At 39.0% G+C, this 15,941-nt stretch overlaps 1 protein-coding gene across 1 annotated transcript in view; it reads left to right on the top strand.

Annotated features, from left to right (window-relative positions):
- The window catches only part of LOC121868109 (DNA-directed RNA polymerase II subunit RPB2), a gene marked incomplete at its 3' end in the record, with an annotated part of 74,231 nt that overhangs the window by 38,215 nt on the left and 20,075 nt on the right, over positions 1-15,941 (top strand). The window contains 6 exon segments of the mRNA XM_042368380.1: positions 2,497-2,780; positions 4,016-4,127; positions 5,675-5,829; positions 6,746-6,968; positions 8,442-8,589; positions 12,843-13,000. Of these exon segments, the coding sequence (XP_042224314.1) occupies positions 2,497-2,780; positions 4,016-4,127; positions 5,675-5,829; positions 6,746-6,968; positions 8,442-8,589; positions 12,843-13,000 (1,080 nt within the window).

Raw genomic sequence — 15,941 nt, 5'->3', positions numbered from 1 at the left:
GTGTTTTTGCTCATTTTTATGAGTTAACAAGTGGTGAAGGGGCTAGTGCAGCTACTGAACCAATTGTAGTGCCAGTATTGGTTGGTTCGAGTTGTTTTAAGAAAAGATTCTCTCTCCATAATGTGAAGCTGACTGGGGAGGCCGCAGATGCATTTCCTGCCAAGTTAAAGAAAATAATGAAGAGAAAGGCTATTGACCAGAGCAAGTGTTTAATACCAATGAATCTGGTTTATACTGGACGAAAATGCCTGGTAGAATGTACTATCGTGGACAAAAGTTTGCTCCTTCCCAAACTGAAGCAGTATCGACGCACACAGCACACCCGCACCAGATAACAATCAGGGTAAGTCAGTTGGAGACTTATTCCCGTGTCTCAGTTTCACTACAGGGAGTGAACTTTTGTCCACGATAGTACAGAAGCAAGCAGGAGAGGCATGCCCCTGGGTTTAAGACAGCCAAGGACAGAGTGGCGATCATCTTTTGTGGCAATGCAGCTGTTCACATGATCAAACCTGGCTTGCTTTACTGCTCAGCAGACCCTAGGGCTTTTAAGGGAAAAAGCAAGAACCTTTTGCCGGGGTTTGAGCCTTGGCCCAGACACACGTGAGAAGGGGGTTATCCAGTGTGACCCTACCAAACACCACAGGTTTCCCGGTCCCCGGTTTCTTCCTGTACTAACACTGGATAGAACGCCCAAATGGCTAGTAAGCTGATAAGTGGCGAATATGATAAAAAAAAAGAAAAAAAAAGAAAAAGGCATGGGTAACTGTGCAAGCATTCCTGGATTGGTTCCATAAATGCTTCATCCTGGAAGTGGAAAAATACCTTGCTTCCAAGAAGATGGAATTCAAGGTGTTATTATTGATAGAAAATGCACCAGGCCACCCAGAAAGTTTGCATTTTAGCCATCCAGGTGTAGAGGTGGTGTTTCTACCCCCTAACACCGCTGCTCTTATTCAGCCTCTTGATCAGGGTGTAATACACACCTTCAAGGCATATTACACCTGATGCTCTTTTGGTCGTGTCCTTAGTGTCATGGACGCAGACCCTGACCTTGATGTTAGCATGTGTTGGAAGGAGTACAGCATTGCTGACCAACATCAGTGAAGCATTTAATGAACTCACACCAGAGACAGTGAATGCTTGTTGACAAACCTTATGGCCTGAGTGTATGAATAACTTCCAGGGATTTCTGTCCATAGTAAAAGGATGTGAAAGACATTGTGAGTGTTGCATGTCAATTGGGTGGTGAGGGGTTTGTGGACATGGCTGCTGAAGATGTGGAAGAGTTGATTGATGGGCAAGGAGAGGAAATGACAGAAGAGGATTTGGAAGAGTTGGTAAAAAGTGCTGAGGAAGATGAATAGGAAGACATTATGGAATTACAACAAGAAGGTTGGGGCTTGGACAATTTTGGTGAACTATTTCAGCAGGTACAGATGGTAACTGAATTCATTGTTGACCACGACCCTCCCATGGAATGCAGCCTTAATATGGTCCGAGGAATCACCCAGATATTGTTTTCCTACCAGGAAATGTTTAAGGATCTCAAAGCAAAGAAGAAACAACTGCCAATCTCAAAGTTTTTCAAGAAAGAACCAGCTACAACCACCGCTGCTCCACCCTCCCCCTCCCAGCCACCCGAAACTTCACCACCCACCTCCCGGCCACACACCATATCCCGGTCGCATGCCTCTCCACCAACCACCACTGCATCACCCCCTTTCAACAGTGATCCTGATGATCCACCTGTGTTTCGTTAACCATATGTCTCCCTATGTACAGTGCACCACTTCATCAAGCTCCAAACTTCCACATATGAAGGTAAGTATAGTGTTGTTGACATAGTTTCTCATACACAGTATAGGTATATATTCGTGCACTAAGGTATTATATAAGTTGCTATTGGCGTTTTTGCCAATTCGCGCCATTTCTTGGAACCTAACCCTCGTGAATGGCAAGGGTTTACTGTACAGTACTCACTTTGTACTTGGCTAAAGAACTAAAATTTTGAGATGTTCATGTTCAAATTAATCACTATCTTACAAGGATTCTAGCAATGCAAGTTATATTCAGCTAAGTCAAGTCAGTGATATTGTATAAGAGAAAAACTTTAAGCCTAAAACCACCTTCACCCTCTAAAATCCTTTTTGCCTTCTGGCTGGGGGGAGGGGGAGGTGAGGTGTTGAGATTACCGGTACATCAGCTCTCGAACCCGGAAAAATATCCCCCATCTCCTGAATTTCCAGGTATCAGGAAAATTTTTCTCATAATTTTTCCGGAGAGTTCCGGGTTTGAAGGATTCTGGCTAACGGAGATATTACCTAATTAAAAAAAAATGCTGTTGTATATATGGATAACAGCTGGTTTAAGATAGGAATTTAATTTGTCTTAGTACAATTTTATGAAGACTGGGTACCCAGGAGTGCTGGTTTTAACACTGGAGTAATTAAAAGTAATCCATTCATACTTAAGATAAATCCTTATTTTCTCCAGGTGTTGAACCGCTTGACCTTTGCCTCAACTCTGTCTCATCTTCGGCGTGTCAACTCTCCCATTGGTCGTGATGGTAAATTGGCTAAGCCAAGACAGCTGCACAACTCACTGTGGGGAATGATCTGCCCTGCAGAAACACCAGAAGGAGCTGCTGTAGGTTTGGTGAAGAATCTAGCTCTTATGTCCTACATCTCTGTTGGATCCCAGCCAGCACCCATCTTGGAGTTCTTGGAGGAGTGGTCCATGGAAAACTTGGAGGAAATTGCACCATCATCAATTGATGAGTATGTAATGGAGCTTGATATGTTTTTCACCTTAAATCATTCATCTTTAAACTGATATGTCTAATATTAACCCGTACAGCGTCAACGGCGTAGCAGTTACGCCGCAATGTTTCTGTACTCTCAGCGTCAACGGCGTAACAGTTACGTCGATATACTTTCGAAATAAATGAATAAGTACTGTAAAATCTATCCTGTACTTATAATGCAAAAGTGAAACCAAATAATAAATAAATAATTATAAAATCATACAAAAAAAATATGTATTGGTGAAAATTATTATGAAAATGGGTGTAAATAATACGAAAAAGGATAAATATATTGATGTTCCGAAATTGAGATAGACGATAAATAAAGAAAAAACAGCTACAGACAGTGAAAACTTATGGTAATTAGCATAATTCCACTCTCACTCGATGAAAAATGTCATCTCCCGTAAAACTCTACGGGTTCTACAGTACTCGTAAACTTTCAACGCCGCGACACGCTCACCCATGGGCTTAACTACACCTTTCATGGTCCGGTGAGTTGCTAAATGATGTTTTTCCTTCATTATATGATAGTATATGGCCATTTCAGCCAAACTCCAATAGTCGAAAAATTGCCGACGGCAGCCGAACATAATTATACTGTATTAACTTAGCTGATGCCGTGTGGGTTAATGAAGTCATTCTCAGTGTTCATGCCTGTGTGTGTGACTTTATGAACACAGTAGCAGAAATGTATATGAGGCGTTGCGAGTAGCAAGGGCAAGCCGACGAAAACAATGCTTTGAGAAAAATGCATTTGATTTTTTTTCATATTTGTGTCTGTAACTCATGCAAATTTTTATAATTTTTTTTAATATTTGTCTTATTTTGTAGGTTTGGGGAAATACATAATGAATATGTCTGTGAAAAATCTATAACATACCATAATATACCTTATTGCTAATGGTAAAAACTACCTGTACAGTACTAATTGTTATCTTTTTTCTTTTTCTTTTGACACTTGGAGAGTTTTTGTACCCAGAGCCTCATATGTGACCTTAATATTTAATTCTACAGTTGCTGTAATAGTGTAGATGTTGTTGAAAAATTCATTGTTTATTTGTTAATTTTTAACTGATAGGTATTTTTCTATTTTAGATTTAAGAATTTTCATTTTTCTGTGACATTGATACAGAAGTCCTTCCAGTAAATATTTTGTGTACTTTTTAAAAGAATTGGAAATACAGTAATTGCAAATTTCTTTTTCAGTGCCACGAAGATTTTTGTTAATGGTTGTTGGGTTGGCATTCATCGTGATCCAGAACAACTCATGATGACTCTCCGCAAATTGAGGCGTCAGATGGATATTATTGTATCTGAGGTAAATGATTTGGCTCTTTTTTACATTAAGATAGTCCAAAAAATTTTATTAATCAAATTGGACATTAACCTTTAATTTCAGACCTGAGAATATTTGTGGATTCTTGGAATTCTAGATATTTTTTTTACACCCCAATGATACTATCTATGAAGAGTATAAATCCAGCAATGTAAATTATATTATCCCCGGTCACTTCTATGAAATTGTATAAGCAAAAAACAAAAACTCAATCTAAAGGACATAAATAAACAATTAAATACCTCACACCTCGGCGCCAACTGTCAAACATGTCACTGTCACCCCTCCCTCCCTCCCTCCCCTCCACCTTCCCAGCCAAGGTTTGGTGGTTTTCAGTAGGCTTTAAGTTTTTATCTTATACTGTATAATATCTCAGACTAAAGTTAGAATATAATTTGCATTGCTGGAATCCTTGCAAGACAGCTAATAATTTTAATATAAACGTCATATATTTTGCACAAGAGATAAAATTAATCACCTGCATCACATTACAGTAGTGATTTAAGAGCAGCAGTGTATATGTATGTATATATATATAGTGATTTAAGGGAGATTTAGGGAATTTTAGGATTGTTTCTGACTTTATGCATTTTTGGCTTTACTTTGTATATACTCTTCTGTGAGCTGGAACCAATTACCCAATATCCCATTGAAACAATGGTTTCTGTTAATGAAATTTTCGGTTAACAAACGACCCTCTGGAACGAATTGTGTTCGTTAACCGAGGGACCACTGTAATTTTCACTTGGGCGGTGAGTTCGCCCTTACATTACTCAACGCCTCAATTGCTCACTATACACCACAAGCCATCTAATGACCTGTTGGATTCTGGTGTCTAGACGAGTCAGTCTACAGGATGTACAACTTTGCTTCACCTCAGCTGTGGAATTTTTCTATAAGCTTGTTTTCAGGCCTGTAATTATATATATATATATATTTTTTTTTTACGGGGATTAGCCCACCCGGGCACAGGTCACTGTCCCACATCGGGGCCTGGGGGGTGAAAATGTAATAATAATAATAATTCAGAGTAAATAAAATTTATAATAAAAAGTAAAATAAAATATTAATGGTAATAATAATAATAACAACACTGTGATAATAATAATAATAAATACAAAGAAATACAAGAATGAAAAAAAATCAATAGTGAGAAACAATATATGTATGTTGTGTTGTCATGTAAGAGAAACAATTGAGACCCTGCAATTGTGTGTAAATGAGGCAAAAAGACAGATCAGCAACCTGGGACTTGGTCACAATTTTCGTGATGCCATATGGCAGCAGGGTCTACCATTAGACAACACATTATGCTTCCAATATCTTCCCAGGCGGTAGTACCTCCCTGTTTGGTACTACCAATTTACTTTTATTTTTCATGGAATAAACCTTTTCCTTTTGTGAAACCTATTACATAATACTTTATTTTTGTGTAAGTTAAAAAAAGGGGAGAGAATTACATACAAGATTCAATTTATATCTCAAGGTAACTTGTCTTAGTTTATTAGAGATAATACTTGTCTTTGCAGGTGTGCATGGTTCGAGACATCAGGGACAGAGAGATACGTATCTATACAGATGCTGGTCGTATCTGTCGCCCTCTTCTGGTTGTGGAGAATGGTAAACTCCTTCTCAAAAAGAGACACATCGACTTGCTCAAAGAAAGAGAATACAACAACTTCAGGTAAAATTATAACTTTCAGGGTTAGTCAGTGATAAAAAGTAGTACAGCATGTCCATCAAATTTGTGGGGTTTGGTTCTCAAAATGGCCACATATAACATTTGCTAACCAGGGGAGTGTGTACATTTTTAATCGTTTGCAAAGAAATGTATAATGCCTTTATATATTTGCCCTAAGGACAATTATTTCTTTAACTTGTACAGTATTGTATATGTGTGTGTAGACACACACATATGTACAATACAAGTAAAATAAATTACTGTCTGTAGAACGAATGGCTCCTTGTCCCGGCCGCGAAAATGCCAGCAAATTTAAAACTACCCTTAGACGTTCTTGGGTACATCCAGGGGGTCATCCGTGAATAATCGAGGTCTGCGAATTTTATGGATGTGCTGTATTGTTAAAGATAGTTAAGTAAATAAATAAGGAAGAATTAGTAAGAGGTATGACCGGCAGGGAGCAAACTTGCAAGTAAAAAGGCACCAGGAATGGATGGAATTATTGTATATTTGAATATAAGTAAAAAAATAATAGAATGGATGGTGAAGGACATTCAGATCATGTATAACAGGGATGAGAAACAGCAGTGGCAAAGAACATGAGTAGTGCGCATACTTAAAGGAAACGGTGATAAAAATCAGGTGAAAAATTACTGGGGAACAGCTGAAGTAAACTAAAGGTGTATGGAAAAGTCATCAATAGAGAGTATAGCTCCACATATTGTACAGAGAATGGGTAGTATAGTAATACTGTATCTCCGTTAGCCGGAACTCTCCAACTCAGTGATATCCCTGTTAGCTGGAACAATTGGTGTAAAAATAATTTAAAGGTTTAGAAAAATAATACTTCACTGCTTACAGAACAAAGAATATTTTTATTAATATATTCTATTAAAAAATAATTTCACTTGTTATGTAGCTGGCAGGATCTAGTAGCAAGTGGTGTGGTGGAATACATCGACTGCTCTGAAGAAGAAACAATCATGATTGCCATGTCACTCGAAGATTTAGGCGTGGAAGAGGAAAAGACCTACTGTAACACATACACTCACTGTGAAATCCACCCTGCCATGGTCCTCGGAGTATGTGCCTCCATTATCCCCTTCCCTGATCACAATCAGTCTCCTCGTAACACTTATCAGGTAGGTTGTCTGGTATTTTGATTAATAATTATTAAACCCAAGCATGTTTGAACATTACATTGCCACCACCACTGTTATGACTTTCCAAGGTGCAACCTCTCTCATCAGATTCTTAGCTCTGAAGTTATATCTCACAGCCTCTAACCATGTGAGTTACAGTCAAAGTCAACCTCCGGTAACTGTCAGATCAGTAACTGACCGTTGTGGGAAAGTTAAGGTGCAAAGCTTTATAAAAATACCATATTTCTGTCACTGGTTATGCTTATATTAGATATCATACTTTACTCAATAACCAGCTCCAAAGATACGAACTTGAGTAGAAAGCAGCCAATAAAATGCTAACCCACCTTGGCCAAAATTTGCCTGCCAACCAGACTTAAAACCAACCCAGTTTGGTGTGAAAACTGCCAATCTGGCAGTTGAGAATACTGGCAGAAGCTACAGAAGAACACGATATTATACATACGTGGTAGAACAGTTGACTTCAGGGGATAACAAAGCACAACAAGACCTTATAGCAGACATTGGCCAAGAAATTTTACCTGATGTGAAAACCTGTCATCCCAGTGACCTTACCTGGCTCATCCATTCAGCTTGATGTTGCTCATTTATACAAAGGTTACATTTTTCTTCTATTTTTAATGTTATAATGACCTCTTACAGCACTGTTTCAGACAGTGCTCTGTTTCCATGGAGCACATCCTGTCCTGAGTTCTTTCTATAAGAGGTATGACTACTATATCAATCCCAGGGGACTTTACATTGAAAGCTCCATCTTAGCCTCATGGGATTTAAGTTTTCCCTCCATATTCAGCTTTGTCTTAAACCTATTCAGTTGCCAACTTCAGCTCCAAGTCAGAGAGTAGAGAGAGAAATGAGAGTCATTGTGGCTCATCACTGTCTTATAAGCATTTGTAGGGATAGTTAAAACCAGTTATAATTTAGGACCTCATATATTTTTTAATCGGTGTTTATACATAATTTTTAATAACTTGCATAATAAACTGTATGGTTTGGACTCAACCCATCAGTGACAATGCAGATGGAATATTCTTTCTGTGGTCCAAGTTATATCCATGGTAGGGAGTTCGTAAAAGGTAGTATCCTAATAGACTTATCCTTTTATCAGTTGTGTTAACTCCTCTAGTGAATTGTGAGTCAGGGTAGTATTTGGAGCTTCTCTGGCTCTTTCCTTAATCTAGTGGGCATCAGTTACACGAGATTCTTAGACAGGCATTCGACCATTTTATGGCCAAATCGTAATGAGGCTGTCTTTGTTGCCAATCTTGGGTGACAAGCAGTGCGTAATTACCTTAAATGGCATCATGATTTGTTACCCTTTTCGTGGTTTCCTGGGTTTTATCTCTTAAGCTTTTGGCAGACTATACATGACATCCTGTTCAGACTTGGTCATAGAATGGGATTTAGGATCAATCTTCCCTTTTTCCAAATCTGGTTACTTTTCTTCTACAGAGTGCTATGGGTAAGCAAGCTATGGGTGTGTACATCACTAATTTCCATGTTAGGATGGACACCCTTGCACACGTATTGTTCTACCCTCAAAAACCACTTGTCACTACACGTTCTATGGAGTACCTACGTTTCCGAGAATTGCCTGCAGGTATGTACAATACAGTGTGTGTGTGTGTGTGTGTGTGCGCGTGCGTGTGCGCGCGCGCAGTGGTCCCTCGGTTAACGAACAAAGGTCGTTCGTTAACCGAAACCATTGTTTCAATGGGATTTTGGGTAATTGGTTCCAGCTCACCGAAAATTACATACCAACTAAAAATAAATGCAGTAAAGTACACTTACTTTGAGGTGTGCATGTAGAAGGCACCTGGTTGATGATGATGGGAATTAGAATGGGGGTGGAGGAGAAGGGAGAAGAGAAGGCATTGGGGTGGAAGAGGAGTCACCCCATGCTTCATGCCGCCATTTCACCCATAAAATTTTAGTTCACTTGGTGTAATTCAAGATTATTTTCTTTAAATCAACACTGCACTGCATTATATATTGTCAATATGTAAAATAAACTTCAGAATGACCAATAATTGTACTGTAACAATGTAAAAATAGTTTATGTTCAAGAGAGTCTCAAGCAAGATGCTTCCTCCACTGAGCAGGGATATACACTGACGCCATTTTGGGTGAGTCAAGTGGCTGTTTGGCGCGCTAAAAACTAGTTCCCTGTATTTCAATTATGTTAAATTATTGTTAAAATGGCTAAAAACTTTAATATAAGACTTGGAAAATTATTGAATATTTACTCAAATGGTAACGAATTTAAACCCTAAAACCGATTACTGTATTGGCAGACTAATACTACAGCTGGTGAGCAGGCAAAAGCAGGCGAAAACATATTGGGAAAAATTCGTGAGGAATTCATTAACCGAAGTGACGAATCTTATGGAAGGTAATTCGTCAACCGAAATTTTGTTAACCGAGGCGTTCGTTAACCGTGGGATCACTGTACCTGTAATGTCAAAATATTCGTAACTCGGTTAATTCAGCTTTTTCAGTACATTTGAGTCTGGATTTACTCGGTTTCTGTTTACGCGTTTGGTCATTTACGCGGTGCCTTGCCAGAATGAAATGCTTTAATTACTCGGTAAATTTGGTCATTTACGCGGGTGAAGTATAATTTGTTTATTTACTGAAGATATTTGTTTTAGCTCATAACATTCATACAAATTACCCGGCCAGAGTATAATTTACTTGCTGGAATTCTTATAAGATTGTGGAATTTACATTAGACATACAAATTTTAGATCTAATGTGCAAAATATATGACGTTTATATTCAAATATTCCTGGTCTTGCAAGGAATCCAGCAATGTCAATTATATTATCCTAACTTTAGTCTGAGGTATTATTTATTACTAAAAATGTAAATATACTGTTTTAACCCAAACATTTCTCTGGTAGGGAGGGAAGGTGGGGGGTAGGGAGGGACCCAGCGAGCGTGGGAAGAGGGGAGGAGTGTAGGTGGGGTATTTTGATTGACAGATAGTGTCTGGGTGAAGTATAATTTGTTTATTTCCTGAAGATATTTGTTTTAGCTCATAAAATTCATACAAATTACCAGGCCAGAATATAATTTACATTGCTGGAATTCTTATAAGATTGTGATTATTTTAAATATTAACATCATGGAATTTGCATTAGACATACAAATTTTAGATCTAATGTAAGAATTTTGATTAGAAAGAGCCAAAATTGTATCTTTTGTGCAAAATATATGACGCTTATATTCAAAATATTCCTGGTCTTGCTAGGAATCCAGCAATGTCAATTATATTATCCTAACTTTTGTCTGGGGTATTATTTATTACTAAAAATGTAAGCCTTCTGTTTTCACCCAAACATTTCTCAGAGAAGGAGGAGCCAGCGAGCGTGGGAAGAGGGGGGGGGAGTTGAGTCCATTATTTGAATGGACATTAACCGGTGACTGTGTTTCTCTTAAATATTAATTGTGTGTGCATGCCATCATAAAATTAAGATGTTATTTTTACTACAACGTAGGTATTGTGTCGGAAAAAGTGGAGTTTGGGTGTCGGCCCAGTCTCTATTTCAATTAATCCCATATGTTCTGTTATTTCATTTACGTGTTTCTCGTTTTACGTGGTACTCCGCGGGTTCAATTGACCGCGTAAATGAAGACCCAACTGTATAGTAGAACCTCAATAAGTTGGACTAATTGGGGCAGACCCAAGTCCAAAAAAAGTGAATACAGCCACTCCTCGACTTACGACCACCCGGATATACAACCGCCCCAGTCGCACCAAAAATTTTTCAAATTACGTATTATCGAGTCCCGGCATTAGTGATTGCGCTGTGTACTGTCAAAATTTTTGTTTGTAATTCCCTTTAAAATGGCTGGCAAGCTTAAAAGTGAGAGTTTTGTGGTGCTGAGAAGAAAAAGAGACACCCATTTTAGATTTTCTATGTATTATTTTCGCATTTTCGATTTACGACCTGGATTTGGGTCCCTAACCCCGTCGTAAGATGAGAAGTGGCTGTATATGGGGGGGGGGGTAGAGATAACTCTGCTTATCTGAAATGTTTAAAGAATATCAGTTGTTGTTATGTTATTACTGCACTTCAACAACTAAGGTCTTTAAGTGTATAACAAGCTTATTAAAACAATATTACATCAACATTAAAAAAAAATATACAGTATGAAACAAAACTCTCTGGGTTGAAAATCAGACATTCTGTAAGTCTGATTGTCAACAACTGTTTTCACCAGATGATTGTTATTTATTGTTAAGTGTAAGTGACCACAGAATTTGTCTTAAGCATAAAGAGAAAACTGTACAGTAATACAGTATAAAGATAAAAATAAGAACAAATAAGTGTAGGAGTGTAATGTAGGTGGAAGATGAGTGTTTTTCTGGGAGCAGCTGGCAGAGGGGAGCACAGTGGTCCAAAACCAAGAAATGCTGGACAAAATTCTACAGACATTTAAATACGATTACAGATTCGTTCATCTTTGTGTACTGTATATTCATTGTCACAAATACAATATAAAAATAAGGTACAGTATATAAAAGACACTTTGTTGACAGCATTTAGTTTATTACTTAAATGTGATATATGTATGAATTTTGTTGCAACTAGCTTATTAATAATTAGAAATAGTGATATACATTAATACGTTTTGTAATCACACACACACCTCGGGCATTCACTCATTATATATCATTAAGATTCATAACTTATGCTCACTTACTTTCAAACAACAAATAATACACTCACATTAAAACCATAAAGTATTATATACAATATGCAGGTTGACTTTATTCATCTTCAGGCTCCCTCAGTGGTACATGTGCATTTTTAAGTTTTAATTTCCTGTAGCTGGCTACCATAGGATCAGTCGTCGCTATAAGCCAATTCATTAAGTCTTGATTGGTTCTTTGCCTTGAAGTTTTGTATGTGTGGCCTACATTAGTATTGCATTAAAGTTTACTTTCTAAAATTTTCTATGAAGTTGATTCAAGTAGGGATAACTATTATATTTTATGTACTGTAGATTGAAGCGGGTAGTCGGGTGATTTTCCTTTTCTAAAAAGAAGTTTAGTTGCCTTTTTCAGGTTCAGAAAGTATTGATATACAGTCGGCCCTTAACATACGCGGGGGTTACGTAACAGAGATACCTGTGGATGTTAAAAATCCGCGTATTTTTGCTGCCCCCAAAAAAAAAACCCTGGGCCCCCATATGTCCTTATTTACCGTATATACCTGTATGTAGTTCGAGTTTTTAAGACCAAATTATTTGGCCAAAAATTGGGGGTCAACCTCTGAACGGGTAATAGTTTCGTTAGGTTGAAAAATATCTACCAGTAACTACCAGTAAACAATGGAAACGATGCACCAACTCACCACCAGCTGTTAGTGTCGGGTACAGTTGCCAGGGCAGATCTCTTGCATCATCATAGCAAGCCCAAAGTAGCCAAATCCATGGTATGGTTTTGGTTGCATAAGGTGTCTGAAAATGAACCCCAAGAAAACATCCTCAACTTAAAATACTTATGTTTATGGGAAAAATTGCTTTTACTAGATGAATTTTAATTGTACACACAACTTCTGCAGAATTTATCCTTCTCTTATAATGAGGACTGGCTGTACACACTCATCCAATCTTATGTTCTGACACTTAAAAGTTTCCATCTAAATCATCCACTAAATCAGTGTCATCTAAACACAGCAACAGGTTCACCTTAAGCATTCCATATTCCAATTACTATACCAAACATGTACAGTGCTTCTGCTCTCATACGTGTCATTCCCTGAAAATATTGAACCACTATACAGAGCAGCATTAGACATCCTTGATGTATTCCTATTTTACTGACAAATTTTTTCTTTACAGGTATCAACTCTATTGTTGGCATTGCTTGTTATACTGGTTATAACCAAGAGGACTCTGTCATTATGAACTTGTCGACAGTGGAGCGTGGGTTCTTTAGGTCTTGCTTTTACCGCTCTTACAAAGATGCAGAAACAAGACGCTCGGGAATGCAAGAAGAAGTATGTATTACATAAGTGAGCTTTAAGTTGTATTAAGTGAACCTGGAAATCCTATCCATGCATACATGTGAATTATGAATGCAGTAAGCCAAATAGAAGAAATACTGTAGTTTATACTCGAGTATAGTTCGAGTTTTTAATATAAAATTTTTATGCAAAAAGTAGGGAGTCGACCTATGTACACACAGTAAAAAAAAAAGTATCGTGCAGGGAGATCTGCTTACTTCTGTAATGAATCGTATATCACCTGATGTGCTGGGAAGGTTGGTATGCATATTCCATTATCCCTCACCCATGGTGTCATATTGTTTCAAACATAATTCATGCAGTATTTTTTTTACTGTGTTGTACACATGATATTTTTAAGGGTTTAAATTCATGCATTTCCATGGGTTATTTATGTTGGAGCAATAGCTACCCGAGGCATGCTCTTAGTAGGCTAATCTTATTGAACTGTGAGGTGTTATGGTTATTTTTCAACTCATAATTTTGGGTAGAAGTACAGAAATTTTTTTTTTGTTACTCAGTTACATGCACATACAATTACACATGCATACTGTGGAAAAGGTAAAATGAATAATTATCATTAAGGCAAACACATAGAAGGAATAAATATTTTCTTGCAAACTAGCTAAGAGCTGGGAGAGCAGGAGGAAGCGGTGCATGTGTGCTGGGGAGTCGACGTTATTAATAACAAAGCACGGAGTGAATTTCAGGGTGGACTGAACATTTTTAATACATTATGTTTCTGATTACAGTATTTCTATGAGGATTTTCCCATTATTATTTATTTGTGTGTAATAATAATAATAATAATAATAATAATTAACGGTTTATTGAAAGAGCTTGGCAGCCAGAAGGCTGAAAATTTACAGTTACATATTTGGGGAATGGGTTACGAATTACAAATAATATACAAGTAACATAAGTGACACAAATAAGACATATAATAACTTAGATGGGGATCAGCTCAAACTACAGTTCATTTCAACATAGTGACAGTGTAAGGAGCAGTGTTTACCGGGAGTGAATACACTGATTTATTACATGTTATTGATAATTTTTACAATGGTTGGGACTGGGCTGTTCTTATAGCGATCAGTTCGTGCACGTATGGGCTGGATGCGGTTGTGGTGTCGAACAGCAATTCTCGGACAGGGGATGTCAGGTGGTAGTAGGAGCCGGTGTCGGGGATGGTGTAGAAGCTTCTTACCAAATTTGTAGATGAGGTCGTGGTGATGGTCAGTGAGAGTCGAAAGGGTCAGTGTGTTGAGCGCTTCTTGATATGTGGAGTAGGAAGGGGAGAGAATAATCTTGCATGCCCTCTTTTGCACTTTTTCTAGGTGTTTACGTTGTGTGGCATTTAGGGAGGAAGACCAGGTGGGGGAGGCATAGGTGAGCTTGGGAAGTATGAATGTTGTGTATACACTGAGGAGCTCGTGTGCAGGAACTCCGAGGGACTTGAGTCGGCGGAGCAGGTGGAGACGGAAACTGGAGGATTTGACAACTTCACTGACGTGTGGTTTCCAATTTAGTTTGTTGTCTATGGTGACGCCGAGGAGCTTCGTGGAATCTACAACCTGGAGTGTGTTCGGACCTAGGGTAATGGAAGGAGGTGGGACAATGTCGGAGGAGAGGTTGATGTGCATAACCATGGTCTTGGTATGGTTGATGGTGACATGGTTGTTGGTGGCCCAGTTTTGGAGACTGTTCAATAAATCCTGGAGGGCGGTATAGTTGGGAGCAGAATTGTTGACGCTGATCCCAATGGTGGAGTCGTCGACATATTTCCAGCGAGCAGGGGTTTCTCTTAGGGCATCATTGATGAGCATAAGGAAGCAGAGTGGTCCCATCTTGGTGCCTTGGGGGACGCCACAGGTGAGTGACTGAAAGGTGGAGACAGCCCCTCGGAAGCGTACAGCTTGGCGTCGGTCACTGAGGAAGTCTGTAAGCCATGGTATGAGACTTCTCCGAAGCCCGAGGTCAATAGCTTTGTTTATGATTATATTGTGGTCGACTAGGTCGAACGCTTTAGTGAAATCAATGAAGGCGACAGCTACAGACGTTTTTCGTTTCTCGAGATGGCGGTATATGTAATCGAGAAAGCTGACAAGACAGTGAGTGGTGGAGGAAGTTTTCATGTTGCCAAATTGCTGAGGGTCTACGACTCCTGCAATATCAGCATAAGCCCAGTCAAACACAAAACTTTCACAGATTAGGCTGGGTATTGGGGTGATTGCAATAGGTCGTAGCTGATTTAAGGATTGTGGGCTGGTTGACTTGGGCACTGGTGATACATAAGAGGTCTTCCAGTCAGCTGGGCATCTGGCTTGACTGAGAGAAGCATTGATGATGGAGCAGAGGGGTTTAGCAAGCTCCGGGGAGAACTCCTTGAAGAGTTTCATTGGTAAGTCAATGGGGGTGGTAGAGCGTTTTAATTTTAGTTTGTCCAGGCGTTTTGCTACGTCAAATTCTTCTACTAAGTCAGTGGGAAGGGGGGCTGGTAGGTAAGCAGGGAGAGAGAGAGAGAGTGTGTGTGTGTGTGTGTGTGTGTGTGTGTGTGTGTGTGTGTGTGTGTGTGTGTGTGTGTGTGTGTGTGTGTGTGTGTGTGTGTGTGTGTGTGTGTGTGTGTGTGTGTGTGTGTGTGTGTGTGTGTGTGTGTGTGTGTGTGTGTGTGTGTGTGTGTGTGTGTGTGTGTGTGTGTGTGTGTGTGTGTGTGTGTGTGTGTGTGTGTGTGTGTGTGTGTGTGTGTGTGTGTGTGTGTGTGTGTGTGTGTGTGTGTGTGTGTGTGTGTGTGTGTGTGTGTGTGTGTGTGTGTGTGTGTGTGTGTGTGTGTGTGTGTGTGTGTGTGTGTGTGTGTGTGTGTGTGTGTGTGTGTGTGTGTGTGTGTGTGTGTGTGTGTGTGTGTGTGTGTGTGTGTGTGTGTGTGTGTGTGTGTGTG

Source organism: Homarus americanus, unplaced genomic scaffold (genome assembly GCF_018991925.1).
Source record: "Homarus americanus isolate GMGI-L3 unplaced genomic scaffold, GMGI_Hamer_2.0 scaffold47967, whole genome shotgun sequence".
In the NCBI taxonomy this organism is placed as follows: domain Eukaryota; kingdom Metazoa; phylum Arthropoda; class Malacostraca; order Decapoda; family Nephropidae; genus Homarus; species Homarus americanus.
This window is presented reverse-complemented; position numbering and strand designations above follow the sequence as displayed.